This window comes from Pocillopora verrucosa, chromosome 1 (assembly GCF_036669915.1).
Source record: "Pocillopora verrucosa isolate sample1 chromosome 1, ASM3666991v2, whole genome shotgun sequence".
NCBI lineage: Eukaryota > Metazoa > Cnidaria > Anthozoa > Scleractinia > Pocilloporidae > Pocillopora > Pocillopora verrucosa.
Window position 1 is genome coordinate 29487947 of NC_089312.1, and position 17128 is coordinate 29505074.

General features: G+C 37.4%; 2 protein-coding genes and 1 long non-coding RNA gene across 3 annotated transcripts; 1 reads left to right on the forward strand and 2 right to left on the reverse strand.

The window, feature by feature from the left end:
- Positions 1–701: 701 nt before the first annotated feature.
- Positions 702–2818, reverse strand: LOC136282451 (uncharacterized). Its single transcript, XR_010718275.1, has 2 exons — positions 2719–2818; positions 702–1690 (listed from the first exon to the last, which is right to left on the reverse strand). It is a non-coding gene; the product is annotated as an uncharacterized lncRNA (long non-coding RNA).
- Positions 2819–2878: 60 nt separating this feature from the next.
- LOC131786159 (kelch-like protein 28) lies at positions 2879–8994 on the forward strand. Its single transcript, XM_059103172.2, has 2 exons — positions 2879–3041; positions 5897–8994. Exon 2 carries the CDS (start codon positions 6048–6050, stop codon positions 8487–8489), a length of 2442 nt encoding a protein of 813 aa, XP_058959155.2. The 5' UTR covers positions 2879–3041; positions 5897–6047; the 3' UTR covers positions 8490–8994.
- Positions 8995–9580: 586 nt separating this feature from the next.
- LOC131786123 (synaptotagmin-1) lies at positions 9581–16204 on the reverse strand. The gene is made up of 4 exons (XM_059103117.2): positions 15971–16204; positions 11556–12232; positions 11000–11126; positions 9581–10603 (listed from the first exon to the last, which is right to left on the reverse strand). Coding segments are annotated over exons 1-4 (1116 nt in total). The 5' UTR covers positions 15972–16204; the 3' UTR covers positions 9581–10292.
- Positions 16205–17128: the final 924 nt, after the last annotated feature.

Genomic DNA, 17128 nt, shown 5'->3' on the forward strand with positions numbered 1-17128 from the left:
TAGGTTTGTCTGTAGTCCCTAATTTTCGTGTACCTCACACCTAGATCTAAATATATGACCTTCATATATTCTTAACCACCTAGATCTCTGCACGGCGCACTAATAGCAATTCTTTTTTTTTCAGTTTTGACTCGCGCGACGGGATTCGCCGAAAAGCAGGATTACAAGGTTCCTAAAGTGGAGTTTTTGGGTTGAATTGGTTGATCTGCAGATACAAGGCATCACCAGTGAAAACCAAAGGCGTGCTTGCCGCGCTGTGAAACAGAATCGTGACGTAATAAATGACCAAGGACCAGCAAATGGAAGCCAATAACACAAGTATGTTCCTGGACAATCAGGATAACGAGAAAAAACAAAAATTGTAAGGTTGTAAAAGTGTGTAGTTCTTTTCAAGTCATCTAGTGAACTCTTTGCTTTGAATTGGTGGCCAGTGAAAGAATTTAATTCTTCAATGCTTTCTTTCTCGGCAAGAAATTTTAAGTACAAATCTGGAATACTTGACATGTGAATGAGAGGTACAAGATTCTTGAAGGATTGTCCTCTTTGATTTTTTGAATATTTGTACCAGTGGATAAGAGATTCCAGCAGTTGAGTTTCACTGGAAACAATATCATCATTTGCTAGTAATGTTTCCAAGTCATCTTCTGTTACCTGTAAGAGTTGTTCAGATATTGAAATTTGCTAATAATTGCTACAAGTCATCTCTTAAACATCTGCTTTAATCTCGGACAAGAAATGAAAGAACTTGGCTAGGTCAAATAAAAGCCAGAAATTTGACAGTCAGAGAACTTTTTAAAAAAACAATAATTGTTTCTCTTAACACCTCAAATAAAAGGTAGTCTAAAGCATGCAACAAGCTCTTTACATTGTCAAATGTGATAATGATTTCTCCACTATAAATAAAATTCAACAACTCATTTACTATTGCATCATCTATGATTTCAAGGTGAACATCATGTTCCTGGACTTCCTTCATGTCATACCTAAGAAGCCCTTGGAAATAGCAACTCACAGCTGCCAATAACTCTTATGAACTGGAATAGCCCTTCCAGAGCTAGTGATGAGTCTGAGGTCACACAAAAATTCTTCATGCCAAAATTCCATTATTTCTTTCAAAATTGACTCCTCTTGGCATATAACAAATTTTTTTTAAAAGTAGCCCCACAAGAAGAGCCATTGCTCATTGAGGAAAGATATTCAGCTCAAACTTCTTTTAAATCCTGTAAGATCAAAACATCTGAAATATGACTGAGTCTATATTTTCCAGTGTGCAAAAAGTTAAGAATATTCTTAATACCGTCCAATTAATGAGTTCATAATGAACTACAGCTGGTGATACTTGAAACAAGTCTCTGAAGAACTTATAGCTTACTGCCAGTACATTCTTGTGCACCAAGAAATCTTTCCCATCAACTGTTAAACTAAAATCAACATGAAGCTTCTGATGTCTAAAGCTGCTGAGAGTTTCCATAATAGTGGTTCTGTACAACCCAATGTCTGCCTTTTGGTACTGAATCTCTTCCTTACAGATGCTTCTTCTTGCTTTGAAACTTCTGTTGAAACTTCTGTTACACTTTCATTTGTAAATAAACATACACATATTGATGTAAATACTCAAATTATCTTGTTTTCTGTTGAATATTGAAATCCTCCTATTGGTAATCTGTTATATCCAATTTGAAGGAGTGTCCTACAGACATTAAAAGAACATAATTATATCATCTCTAATAATATACATGAAAAAATGTGCATCTGATTGGCTGAAAGTGAGTGCATTTTTCATGTAACATGAGTGTAAATTACAAATAGCGCACATGTGATGCCAAAATTTTGTCTGTCTTAAATTACTATGAAGTGTTTCTCATGTAAATTATAAATGGGCAACAACAAGATTTCTCAAGCAATTTGGTGACATGATTTCTAGTGCAATTTGGCATTAATAAGCACTTATAAATTGTTCAAAGACTACAAATTGCACTCACCCTACAAGCTCAAGCAATTTTTTTGTCTTTGAAAAATTTACATGTGCTTATTAATGCCAAATTGCACTAGAAATCATGTCATTACCTATACAAACTTCATAGCTGACAAATTAGAGGACCATTAAGAAATGGCTCTGTAAACGTCCGAAAAATTGGGCAGAGTGTAATTCCTTTAACCATAGATTTTGAGCCACTAAATAAATCTAGCACCATCTCCTACTCTATTATGCAGTTAAGTGGTTTTGTAACGTCTTCAGGACTTTTTTTGCAAAATAATCCAAGCCAATGGTACCATGATAAAACATGAGAGCTAAATGGTATGACTATAGAAAATTTATTAGCAGTCTACTCCTCTTTGAACATACAAATAATTCAGAAATAATCTGGTGGAGAAACAAAGGCTTAAAAATAGTTTTTACTTATGTAACAATCGTCGGAATAAATGATAATCATAGGCATGGATGAACACTTTTTAGTAGACGTCAACGTTTTAAATGATAATTCCTTGGGTTGTGTGAGACTTGAGATCACTGGAAAGGCAAACCTCTAGGTGGCAATTGCTCACCCCCCATCTTGGAAATCATCAGCCGTCTTTGAAACATACACGAAACCACAACAACCTCAAGAAGATTGTGCTAAATTTCGGTCTTCCCGAGCGAAAAATAATGGATCTCGATCGTAGATCACTTTGCATAAGACAGTCAGTTAGAATGCCAAATGTAACTACTATATGTACTTGAAAATTTGGTGGATGCAGAAACTTCCGGAACTGTGAGCCATCCTCTCGAAGAGTTTATCCATCGGGAAACCTTCGGAACATATCCGAAGTTCACCGAAGCTGGACGAGGACTTTGTCGTTTATTGCGTTCCAGTCCCACGATCGATGACTCAATATTGCACGCCATGATAATGCTCAAATTCTACCACACTCGACGCAATTTCATAAATTGTGTGATGCCTCATCCTTCGTTTGGATGAACCTTTGTACGTAGATGGTATCGAGTAAAATTTTGCGTCGCAAAATTGGCGTTGTAGGACTAACGCAGAGAAAAAATTGAGGTAAGCATTTAGAAATGTCACGAAGGTTTGATCAACACACCCTCAAATCTTGAGATAAGACTAGTATTTATTAAAATTTCATAACGCTGTTATTTAAGATCGATAATTTCATGTCCTGTGGAGAACATGGTCATATGAAGATTGAAATCTTTTCTGTGAACTTTGAGAGCACAAATTTAATCGAGGAAAAAGAAAGTGTAATACTTCAGACAGAAGTGTGTCCTAAATTAAGAATATTTTACATGTGTACTTTTTATTACATCACACTGTTAAACTATAGTTTAGTTGTTCGATGTTTGAAAGGAACTGACTGTGGTTTTGTAATTTTTATTTCTATCTTCATATGCTTAAGATCAACTTAAGAGAGTTTGAAGTATCGAAACAAGAAAAATATCAGCTGTGATCAATGAGTACTGTAAAGTAATTATGTTACAAAAAATTTTTAAGATCAGGCAATGTAGGTCCTGGTTTAAGGTCATTCCTCGGTATTGAATTTTACATCTTACTGCACACAATTTTGAAGGGATCTGTTTGCACATATCAAAGTTTAAAATTCTAATTTTTACAGGGACTGTGATGCATTGAAATTTTGAGGGTTTTGATTTTTGTTGATGTTACAAATGGTAACTGATCTGTAAAAGTAAGTTTGCTCTGAAAACATTCCCTTGAGATAAAACACTTCACATATTTACTAACATCAGTCTAATTAGAGGAAAAGCAATTTGTATTCTTTGCATTGGAACTCACTTGAAAATCCATTTATTAACAATGCATCCTGTATTTTTTCTATAAGAATTAACAAGTTTTCTTTCCTCAATAACATTCTACTGTTTGAATAGAAAATTGTAGCAATAAGGTACCAGTATTAATCTCAAACCACTTAAATTTTTCCCTCTAAACAACTGTAACTGCCAATCTAGAGGATAAAACACCTTCAAAATTTTATGATGTATGGTAAATTGCCATATATAACTTTGCTCATTTTTGGAACCAATTAAAATAGATATGAAATCATTTCTTAGTGCAGTGCACCAAAGTCTGAGAAACAATTTTGAACATACTTATTTTGCTGTCAATGTACATTTTTCATGTGAAACTGTTAAGCACAAAAAGGTTTTTTTTTCAAACTTTTCATACGCAATAGAGACAAAATGAACATTTTACTAACCATGTCCTAACCTTATTTCCTTGGTGGTCTGTACTGTACATTATGATTCCTCATTTTTCCCCCTTTGGTTTATGGCCCACTCACTTCACACTTGCCTTAAATTGAAAAGGAAAAAATTTGGTTTGTAACCTACATTTTAAACCTGATATGTGATTTCTAAGTTGCACATGTATTTATAATGATACTTTGAGAAATGATTCTATGTGTGAAAGATACACATGCTCCACAATTAGTAGGGGGAATTGTGTTTTTATTTCAACTTCACAATTCAAGCTGCAAAAAGTTAAGTCTCTGCTGTTGTAGATTCTTAATGTTGTCTGGTGGTGTTAATGAAGATATCATTTGAAACTCTCCATAGATGCCTGGGTTTGACCCTTTAACTCCCAAGATTTCATTAGTAATTCTCTTTACTATCTGCCATACAATTCATGTGATGCTAGTTTGGAGAATTTGGAATTTGATCAACCAATAATCTCCTAATTGATATTTTTCTTTATTCTCATTACTTGTCTTCTTGTTATCGTACAGATAGTGTAAGGGAAATTCTGTCTAGGTCACCAGTGAGATGTAAAGGGTTTAAAGTGAACTACAAAAATTGCATCTCAGATTTTGTTTGAATTTCTTTATTTTTTTACAGCTTAGTGCCACCACTTGCCATTGTCTTAGATACCCAAAATTAAGCACCCAAATACAATTCTGAATCCATAAATTTCAACTTGAAGCAAATGCTCGAAACCTTCTTTTTAATCAACACTGTTCTGAATTCCACCTCTTGGAAAATACATAATTCTTAACCCTTTCACTCCCAAGATCTAATTAGTAATTCTCCTTACTATCTGCCATGCAAATCTTATGATTTTAGTTCAGAGAATTTGGTATTGGATCAACTAATAATCACATAATTGATATTCTTCTCTATTCCCATCACCTACCTGCTTGATATTGTATTCATATTGTAAGGAGAAATTCTGTCTTGGTCACTTGTGGGAGTTAAAGGGTTAAAAAGGAAGCAAAAGAAGAGTTTACAGGATAAGCAATTGCATTGTTTTCCTTTATTTCTATAATCTGTTAGCTCACTTCAATGAATTTCAAGAGAATTGGAATAAATCCATTGGTGCTGAGATTCATGAAACTTCTCTTGATATTAAATTGAAATAATGTTTCTCCTCTGTTATATTTTTCCATCATTCAGTGTTGGAACATGTAGGATCAAAAGTTAACTCAAACAATGCTGTTTTGCATTATGTTGACCAAGGGGGGTGGGGGAGGGGAGAGAATATAAGAAAGTAAGAATTGGTCATCTTCCTAACAATTTGGACTGTGATTGTAATTCAGGTTGTTGTAATAATTGGTGATGTTTTGTTTAGAAAACTAAATTTCATTCTCAGCCAGGCTGACTGTTAGTTGCAAGAGAAGCTTTCCACCTGTGAATTTTAGAAATTGACATGGTATGAAAGTTTGCCGTCAGATTTGTCTGATAATGGTTGTATCCCTGCTTCAGTAGGGTGATAACCTTTTTCATTGGATGTGTTGTCTGGATCCACTCTACAGATCACTGTGGGGAAAAATTTAAACTTACATTAGATGGCAACTTAATGGAATAGTAAACTACAGGTACCAAAATACTGCAAGGTGACATCAGTTGAGAACTTGCATGCCTAAGGTTATATTCTTTCACACCTTCTAGGTCATGACAGTGGCAAGTGAATTCATCTGCTTCTAAATGAATATGGAATATTGTCTTGGGTATATGATGTGGCGTGACATTACTTATGGTACGTGTGATTGGTGTTGCGTGACAAGCAGGTCAGTACTAACCTAAAACGCTAGTGATCAAAATGGGTGGTCTGTTGGCAAAATGTGTGGGAAGTTCTACAGAGGAGCAAGCTAATCCTTTAGGAGTTGTAGAACCATACCAAGTGGAGCTGTCTTTGGCAGGGGAAGAGGAGAACAATGAAGGGGAAGTGGAAACAGAAGAAACTAGCGACGAGCCTTTGGACCCTGAAAAGGCTCCATATCAAGTCTTCCTGCTTGAAACACTTAACACTTTCAGAAAGGAGAAGCTTTTTACAGATTTTACCTTAAAAGTGAATGATAAGGATTTTCCAGTCCACAAAAATGTACTGGCTGCAAGTTGTGATTACTTTAACGAACTCTTTTCTAAACATGATGATTCTTATTTTGTTCTACACGAGCTGGCTAAACTGGAGCCGAGTGCCGTGGAAAATGTTATTAACTTCTTATACACTGGAAAATGTAAATTGGATCGACACAATGTAACATTGATGCTGCACGCAACCAAAGTTTTAGGAATAGAAGATTTGCTTGATCCTCTGGAGAAAAATATGGCTTTGGCTTCTGTTAAAACGATGAATGATGAAGCTCCTAAACGAAAAATGTTTAATTCACACAATCAGGGCACTATGTTGTCCAAACTTTTAACCTTCCAAAGCGAGGGATTGTTCTGTGATCTAACATTAACAACGGGAAGTGGCATCGTTATTCCTGTTCATAAGAACATTCTAGCAGCTGTAAGCTGTTATTTTAAGGGGCTTTTTCGCTCTGAAATGAAGGAAGTTCACGAAAGTAATGTTGAATTAGCTGTAATAGATGAGGTTGTCATCGACGAATTGTTAAATTTTGTTTATAAGGGAGAGATTACAATCACTTTTGACAATGCAAGGAATTTATTACAAGCGAGTGATTATTTGTTAATAGAGCGCTTAAAACGAAGGATCATTGAATTTGTGAGAGATTCCTCGACGTTGTCCAACTTCTGGCTCGTTTATTCTCTCGTTAGAAGCTTTGATTGTCTCAATGAGATTTACCAAGAAATATTGAATCTTGTGTGTAATCATTTTTGGAGTATTGCATCATCAGACGTTTTTCTTGACATTCCTGAGCAAGATATGAGGTGGTTTCTATCAAACGACGATATTTTGGCGAGCGAAGCACAATTGTTAGAATCTTTAATTCGCTGGTACAAGTATTCTAGGCTGGAGAGGGAAGAATCTTTTAAAAGACTTCTTAATCTCATTCATATGGGAAGCATTCCAGATCTTTTCCTGAAGAAACTGACAAATGACGATTGCGTCGATGAGTTGAAGTCGCTCTCTGGTTACAAGTTAAAAGACGACGTTTCCGACGAAGATGTTTATAAGGCAGCGCATTTCTACAACGTCGCGTTGTTTGGATTAACACACCGGCTGCATTATACACATTCCTACAATCTGTGCTACTGGCTTCCCTTTGCAGGACCTTGGTCTCTTATTGCTCGTGTCCCTCATAACAAATCGATGCTGGCTAATGGAACTCCTCTTATTTACACCAATTCTGGACTGTACGTTCAAGTGCCTTGGAACAATCCCAAACTGGCTTTTCACCGAAATCCGTTAACTGCGCGACATTTCTTTCCAAACTCGGGCGTGGCACCAACATGTGACATCGAGCCATCCGCACCCATGACATTTGATTGCGCTGCTGTAACTATGGGTCGTGATATCTATCTGATTGGCGGAATGTCCATGCAGGAAGTTGCAGAGGTGAAGCGAACCGTACAGCGGTACGACGTCGAAAAGCAGACGTGGACATCGGTGGCGGACATGTGCGAACCAAGATATGAGCTCACAGCGGTGAACTACAAAGATGAATACCTCTTCGTGTTTGGTGGTATCGATGGTTCGGCGCACAGGCAATGCTTGACGACTGTAGAAAGATATGATCCCATGGAAGACCGCTGGTCATACGTGAAGCCCATGCACCAGCCTCGATCTAGTGCGTTTGCCTTCGTCCACGATGAAAAGATTTTTGTAATTGGAGGAGAGCGAGGTGAAGACGTCACGCCGAATGACTGTGAGGTGTACGATCCCGTGACAGACGATTGGCAGGTGATTGACATTCAAGTCAACAAGCTTTTCACCCTCAAAGGGCGTGCTGACAAAGGATCCTTTCTGCATCTTGATGGTAGCAGGGAAAACGGAAGGCGTGGCACAGAGACATTAGATCCTGTTATGTACGAAGAAGCGAAAATCACTCGACCGTACGTGACATGTATCAATGGTGCTATCACCGTCCTTGACTTCAGCACATGTGCAGATGGACAGCGGAAAGCAGAATTCTACTTTATTGACCCCGTCTCTGGTGATTTTAGTATGCTACATTCACTCTTTACATGGCCGACGGACATCTCGTACGGCGCGATCATGCCGCTTAGCCGGAGGGATGTGATCAAGGCACTCAAGGATTATTCTGCCCAGGACTCTTCTAAAAGTCATTATTGAACGATCGCCGTTAGATGGAATTAGGAACTTTTCTATACCGGAAGTGATTAGGTATATATCTTACGGCGGCTCTCTTTCATTTTTTTCTAATTTTACCTAGCTTTTTTTTAATTCTCAGAATCATGAGTATGTTAGTTGGACAGGATAGAGAATTCCTTTCATTCTCAGATGGCCAGTAGATGCCCAAAATGGACAAAAATCCACGGGCAATACAGTCAAAGTTAGGTGAAGTTGTGGTGTGAAATTTTGACCTTATCGGTGTTTTATTCTTAAAGGTAATTCTGTATTTCCACGCCATGAATTGTGAAACTGGTACGTTTCTACTCTGCCTTCTTGGTAGAAAACCGGAGAACGAGCAGATTAGTAGTCACTACAAACCTCTTTTCACCTCATCGCTCTCTTCTTTAAAATTGTAAGAATGCTGATTTTTTTGTTCTTTAACGCTGCTCGATGAAGTTGCCCAGAAAAATGGGATGCAAAATAAAATGTTAGAGTTTGTTTTCAAGTGTGTAATTTATGGAATTATCGCCAACAAAAATTCATACACATCGAAACTCCACCCGAAATTTAAAAATATCACAGATCACAGAATGCAGTTCGCTCTTTGAGGATAGTTAATTTTGTTATGTTTGATCTCTAGAAGTTTCGACATACTTGCTCCCAGGCTCCCAGCAGTATGCAAGATTCCGTGTTATACATGCACTTTAGTAGTTCCCCCTAGCTGAACGGTAGGGCTTCCTGCCAGCACTCGGAGTTCCTCGTGCTCGTTAATATCGGTGACTCGGCTTCTTCTTTATCCCATACGCATGACAAATGGATTGAAGGCCTTGTAAAGTATTTTACGATACGTATTGGAGGAAGAAGTAGTCTCAGACGTTTTTATTTTCACCTCGAAGGGGGAGGGGGTGGGAGGGGTGGGTTGGGGTGGAGAGTTATTATTACTCACCTCTTATGATCTCATACAGAAGTGATGTTTTTGGTCAAAGTTTGCTTTAAATTTCAATGGCAAAAAACACAGTAGGCATAAAATCAGAACAAGATTAGTTTAAACAAGAGACTTAAGACCAGAGACGCTATGGTAGACAAACAAGTCTTTATTGTTTTGCATTATCCTTTGCATTTGGACTTAATACAAGGCCTGAAAAATTGACCACTACCTCTCCCAACGATTACGATCCCTTCATTTCACTGTGTGATAAGTGGAGTATCCGAACATTGAACTACCCACGCACCTGGACTCTCTCTGCATAATATTTTTATCGCTTTCCTCGCGTTTTCATAGTACTATATATCATTTACAATTGCGAGGCAAGAATGATAACCCTTTCACCCAAGTTACAATTCTTAACTTCTTATTCAACGATGATTATCCCAGTATATCGAATTTTCATGTATCATCAAGCCCAGCTTGAAGTTATTTGGACAACAACATTTACAATAAAAACGAGAACAAGCTAACACTGATCCTTAAGAGTGCCTCTACTACTCTATTTATAAAGGAGCATTATCAAATTTCGACTCGACGGCCAAATTTTTTGTCCCAAATAAATAAAACAGAAGTTATCTTTAATTCATTGCAGTTTAGCACAAACGAGAGAGAATTGAAAAGCTTTCTTGCTTCAAACGTTTCTTTCAGTCTCCACAGACGAATATAGCCACTGTAAGCGCTCCATTCACCGTTTTGTACTACAGTGCCTGCACTTTCAAATACTTATATGTAATATTCTCTATTAAGTCAATATTTACAATTTAGTCTTCTCGCATAAATATACTTCACTCACAAATCGCGTCCGCAGCACAGCTTCACGCGCCAGGAATTATGGGATGCCACATGGCGATGGGCTTCCGCAACGAGGCTAACATGTGGTTCCAATGAGAAAATCCACTTCCGGTCACCTGCTGACCCAGCAGCACGTGACCAACTGTTTGCTCGGCACCATGTGAATGTTTGTTGACTACAAGGACCTTGAAGGTAACTTTCGGTAAGGCCTCTGATGTAACTTTGAATGTAAAAGCCTCATTGTAAACTGGATTTAAAGTCTTTTTTTGCATGGCGGTCCGCTTCTTACCCAATCTGGTTTTGTTCAACATAAGAATCACTCTGACTGTCGGGCCTACAGCAAAAAAAAAAAGTAGTCGTATTCTTTGGTGAAAGGAATATCTTTTTTTACTTCATTTCATGTTTTGGCTGTGATTTTTGAAGGTAAGGTTAAGGAAGATTAAAATATTAAATGAAATTAATGCCTCGAAGAATTTAGTCTAGATTTACTTGTCCTTCATTTATTTTCTCCCTTCCTTTTTGATAAATTATTTCCATTTTTTTCTGTGTTTCTTTGATTTTTTTACTTTTTACTAGAGACCACTTTTTGGTGCCTTTGCGCTGGTAATTCTTTCTCGAGCCAAACTATCCTGTAGAATACATGAAAGTTTCACATTGCTGAATATTTTCAGTTGCGGCAGTTGAGATGTCATTCGGAGCGAGAAAAATCGCGTTATAGAGTAGAACTTACCCCAAAGTCCGGATGTAGAGTCTATTTTGAGGTTCTGCGCCTTCAGGATCACAATTGTCAGACGTTGTGTTGTAGGGAAGTAGTTTAACGAAACAAGCAGCTCACCTACGTACTCGTGAGCTGGTTTCTGTAAAGAAAGACCAGAGGCAATCGAAGAATACCTTGCACTGAGATATCTTTATTCTGTACTTAAAACGTTGAAATGGTTGAGTATGTAAGGACATCTTCAGTGACCCGGGGAATGTGATGAACGAGACATATGAATGCCCAATTTGTTTGGTTTGCGTGTCATCCGTACTGAGGATTAAGTATCTTTAAGGCTTTCAACATTTGTTGGCCGCTTGCACTGAGATTTTCTCTTCTCGAGAACTAAAAATGTATCGAGGAATTAAGAAATGTGACTCATAAAGTGCGAACTACAAAGCTTAAAGATTTTTTTTTTCATGTGGTATTTCAGAAAAATATTTAGGAAAAAGAGATAAGCCACACTGACTCAAAATATTCTTTATGTTCCCGGCTTATTATTACTTAGAGATCAGGTAGGTGGAAAGCGTACCTTCGAGTCGCACGCGATATCGTACCACTTGGGTTGTGATTTTCCAGAGCCCCCTTTGAAGTCTGCCTCTTCCAGCGATACGTCCACCTGACCAATCAGATGAGAGTTTGAAAACGAGTCCAATTCGATCAACCGAATGCAAAACGAAAGTGTTTCAACAGGATGCCCATCCAACGAAAACAAAACTTCTTCATTCCATTGCGGTTCAAAAGTCATTTTCTGTTTTTCAATTTCCCTTTCGTCCAAACTGGTCCCTTCCTTGTACAGCTGTATGACAGGGTAAATATAAGCTGTTTGAACGTTGCTCGTGCAAATGATTCCCTTGGCTTGCACCAGTCTTAAGATTAAAACATCATCTTCTTTATTCAAATCAAGCCAGAACTGGAGTTTGCAAAATTTTCCAGGCGTCTCAACGATGTATGTCTCTTCGCCGCTGGACATACTGTCATGGTCCGCGAGGGAACCGTTCTCGTATGTTTGATAAGTGAATCCTCCCCCAGGCCACTGTTTCTTTTGAGTGATGACATAACTCTTTTGAGAGGCGCTGCGCCTGAGATGTGTCCGGCGGTAACGCCACCATACCCAGCAGCATTTGCACAACACAGCCAGCAGCGCGGCGACTAGGGCCGCGGCTACCGCAACCACTACTGCTAGTACCAAAGATAGTTTTACAGACACTGCAGAAAACAAACCAAGTTGATTTGAACTTTTTCTTCAGTGATATAACATAAGATGTTTCAATGCTGAATTGCAACTTCAATAATACAGGTTATGAAGGCAAAACTCTCTAACTGTATTACTACAACCAATTGGATGTAGTATATTCCTTTTTATCTCAAGCTAGTTTATTCAATGTCTTTTGTGGTGCCATCTATAACCTCTTAACAAATTCGGAAGCTCAATGGTATGTGGAGTCTTGCGAAATTTTTCATCTTTATTTATGGGTTACGTACTCGCTAATACAGCTTTCTACAGTCGCCTCCTTCCCAGTTTTATTACGATGCAAAACGATGGATAGATTTACAAGGTAATTTGATATTATCAACTGAGTCGATAACGTAAATTGGCCACCATTAAGAGTTTTAAAGCAGACGTTTCGAACGTTAGGGCTAACGTCAGCTTTGAAACTCTTTACGGTGGCCATTTTACGTTATCAACTCAGTTGATAATACTAAATTACCCTGTTATACTCTCCCACCGACGCAACACCACAGTTTCTTTACAAACTAACCCCTATTGATAGATTTACAAACTCATTTAAATCTTCGAAGTGCACCAACTATTGCGGACCTATTGTTATCGTTCTTAAAAAACATCTCATAATGTGAAGAAACTTAACCTTCATTTCGCGTTCACGTAAATTGTTCACAGTCTGTTTTATTTTAATAAAAATTAAAAATAAAAGCTGGAAACTTAAAAAGTGGCGGGAAATTGCCGGCTTAAAAATGTAGAACCGTCGAAAAGGATAATAATTTCTGCGAAAAATTGTTTTCACTTGAGTCAGCTATTCAGTTGTTTTTAGTTTCTGGTGGATGGTGAAAGCCTTTCATTATAAAGTTAAGGTGGGAAAAAAAACGACAGCAAGTATTATAATCTACTCTCAACTAAGAAAGACTCTCCTTTACTTTATTAGAGAGACCTACTAATCCTAGCGCTGGTTTCGTGAGCAATAGATCGCACTTTCATCGGTCTAATGGCGCATTAACCCACGCAGTAGATGTTGGGAGGACGCTCGAAAAGTTTGTTCTCTCCCAGTATCCCAAATGGTTTATTACGCCGGTAGAATGATAGAAAGTGTAATCTATTGCTTTTCTAAAATAAACGTAAAATAATTTGATTTCTTATGGGTTTGCTGGTGCAATAAAAGACAGGTTTTTGACCAATCAGGGCGCTCGTAGTAATTTTGTTGTCATAATTTTATAAGAGAAAAACTGGCGAGGAACCACAGAAATCGAACTTCAATTATACCAAACACATTTGCATCGACAGCCATTTGTTATGTGACGGAAAAAGAGGCAAATTAAATCTCAATTAAGTTATCCTGTTTTTTAATTCTAAAGATAGAACTATTTTTAGTATTTCCTTTACAAGCTGCGTATCACTGATGCCGGTGTAAGAAATATCAGTAAATAACTAAGTCAAGGTAGAGCTCTAGCAAAATTCTCCGTCCGGATACCACATAGCGTTACCATGATTTTCTTTGACAAAAATAATAATCTACAATGCAGAGATTGGAATTTTTTGTTTGAAGAAAGCCGAGGAATGTACATCAATATCCTTATAATACAATTCTAAAATCACTGTTTCACCGTTAAAACTCATGTCGATATTCTTTGGGCGTCGTAGGGAACCTTAAAAAACGGCAGCAGATAGTGTTCAGTTCGAGATACGCCTAGGGGACCCTTTAAAAGGCAATTCTCCTTGATTTTTATACACACCCGAATCACAGTGGTCATGGTCTGCTGACTATTATTTCTTCCGTTCGAGTCAGCTTCTGATATTTTGTTTTTGATAGAACTCGAGTGCAGTCTACGATATTCTAAAGAAGAAAAATATTTTTTTCAGAGAATTCAGTTTAACAGTTGGTACTGTGCTGTTTCAAGCTGGTTTTTCACCGACACCGTTGTTACACATTTGAAACTAGCAAGCACATTAAAATACACAGCTACAGAAACTTATTTCTTCAAGACCGACTGTCGGCGGGTTGAACAAAATTTCAGTTCAACTGAATGTTACTCTTGATCTTTGTAAGACAAATAATAGTAAATGGTATTTACGATAGGTGCTCCAAATGTATTTTATGTCCGTATTTGAGAGGTCTTTAAACTTCGTCACTGATAAGAATACTTAAAGATCTCAAGTTAACAAATGTTACAGAAGTGGTGAATGGACAGAGTTTAAATTTATTTTGTTCTAATGCTTACGTTGTTCTAATCAACGTTTTGAATTTTCAGAAAGATGTTTATAAGCTTTTGCCATACGTATACACCTGTTTCCACTTTGTTATTCCCAGATCAAGTGAGGTGTTCATACAGACAATTAGAATTTGTTACGTAGGGAAATAAAGTGATGCGGGCTTATAAGGAAACACTGATAAAGGAGAATGACGATAATTTTAGCTCAAAGGCAAAGATAGCTGCCAAAATACCCCCATAAAATAAGCGATTCGCGACACAAACCACGCTCTTCGCTGGTTTGATTAAAATGTCTTATTCAATGCGGCAAAATGAGAACACTGCAGGCGCCACTTTCGGTTTTTTTTTTGGATACAACTTTCCTTACATGCACTTTTTTCTTAATCATCTTGAGCTATCGTCATCAATCTCTGGTGTCATATGGCTGTTTACTTCTTTTGTAATCTCCTTCCAAAATAACTCTAGTCGATTATTTTAGTTTCCCGGGACAACCAACTTATCAAGAATAAAATGGAACTTTAAATATTGACCTAAATTTGCAATTCAGATTCTGAAGAAAATACGCGATGGTTTCTGACAGTAAATACAGCAAAACGCCATAATTTTCGTCATCTCTTGCAATTCTGTGGGGAGCAAGGTTTACTCAAGGGTCAATACTCTCGCTAAATTGCATCTCAGTTAACTTAGAAAGGAACACAACTCGAAAATAAAAACGAACTTGCAAAATTTGGATTGTTTTTCAAGGAGCCTTGCAGAAAGAGTTGAAAAACCCAAGCGACGACAGCGCGATCACTTTTGTAAATAAACATATATCATTCTATTTTATTGTAAACGGTATTAGAATAGATTTGCCTTTAAAAATTGAAAACACGCCATACTGGAAAAAATTGGTAGAGAGTCTCTCAGTTTCGAACCAGAAAACCCTAATGCATCTAAAACATTTAACTTGCTCTATAATTTGCATTCACATGCATTGATCGCGAGTAAATTTGGACGTGTTTATCCAAGGTGCAGTCAGCTCTGTTTATTGAATTGCATGCAGATTTTACCGAGCAGAAACGACATTTAGGAAACCCTTTTTGAGGCCATATATGACAAATAGTAGAGCTTTTAGGGAAAAATAAATCATTGAGCCATTAATTGAGAATTCTGATAGCGCTGTGGAATAAAAAGATGACACGCATTTTGGCGGACCTGTGGGAGCGAGTCTGTTCTCTTTCCGCCATGCGATATCGTCAGATGGGGGCAACAATTGCGCCTATAAACCGACCAGAATATCCCCAGCCTCTTCAAAGGTGTCAATAGAAAACCCTAAAAATTCAGCGTTTAAATGATCAGAGGACAAACCCCTTTCCGTTGAACTGAGCGACAAAAGTAACCACAAAATTGTCATGGAAAACAACGATATTACACCATCCAGCTAAATAGACAGCTCTTAACATGTTTTTTCTCTCTGTATGTAACATGAGTCTATAACAGTGAAAGAGATGATCTACTTACTGTATAATCCATTCTGGAAGACTTGCCTATATTAATCTGTTTCCTTGCAGCGGTAAGTCACGTTTTCTGATTCGACAGCGCAAAATGACCACAATTCTACTTTGAAATATTAAAATTCTGCGTTTTGGACCTCTTGCCAAGTTTCAGTTTGCAACCGAAACGGCTCGAAACTGCAATTAAACCAAAGGCGCTTTCCTTCTTATCATGGCCGGATCTTTCAAGCCATTTTGCAGATCTGGGGGCATCAAAATCAGTTCAACAACCTCATAATTTGCAAGTCAAAAGCCAAGACCGAGATGTGATTGGTCAAACCGAGACAACATTTAACTATATTTTCAATAATATGACTAACGAGGCTTCTCAGAGGGTAAATGTCAGTGTGTAAATTAAACAATTGCATTTGAAATGAAGAAAAAAAAGATTAATGTACACCGAAAAAGGTATCCGCTCTTTTACATTTTATGATTTCACTTAGAGCATTAGCTTTCCCCTTGCCTTATGAGCGCTTAGCTTATCCTAAATAAGGATCCTTTCAATGTATCGCAGTTGATGTTCAAAATATTTACAGTTTAAAACGGAAATTTATCACCCTAAATTTCCAGCTTATTTCAAACATCCTTTAGCTTTTTACAAAAACATATTTCTCGATTAAGCAAACTTTGCATGATTAGTTGTTAGACAATTGTTGACGAATCGAAACGACGTGTAAATGCTTTTGAAAGTGCTTTGCCTTTTCAATTTCTGATCATGATCTTAGAAAATTATATTAACTATCTGAAGTTTTCTGTCAGGCTAATTCTCTCTGTGTTATTAAATTGAGTATATAGCCTTTCCTTTTCTTCCTTTGTACCTCACTTTGTCGGTTGTTTTCCAAACTATCGGATGCCTGCCTCTCTAGGTCAACTTATCTGAATAATTCTTACAAGTAATGGGTTCGAGGTACTTTTTTTAAAAAACAAAATAAGATAAACACTGCTCGCAGTTAGCCACAGCTTCCGAATGTTCAGATATAGAATAAAGCCTTTTATCTTAAAATATTTTATTTTCGAACTCACTAAAAAAAGAAAATGAATAATGTATGGTACTAAAACAGTGCACGAAACTGCACTGCTTGGCGGAAAATGGTTCTTCCTCAACAATTGGCTGGACTACAAATCG

Bases quoted from the DNA above. Each gene is read 5' to 3' on its own strand.
- LOC131786159 (XM_059103172.2), top strand. From the start codon at position 6,048: ATGGGTGGTCTGTTGGCAAAATGTGTGGGAAGTTCTACAGAGGAGCAA.
- LOC131786123 (XM_059103117.2), bottom strand. The intron at 11,127-11,555 runs GTACGCTTTCCA...CTTTCTTTACAG, and splicing joins ATATCGCGTGCGACTCGAAG to AAACCAGCTCACGAGTACGT. The intron at 10,604-10,999 runs GTAAGTTCTACT...TTTTTGCTGTAG, and splicing joins CTCTACATCCGGACTTTGGG to GCCCGACAGTCAGAGTGATT.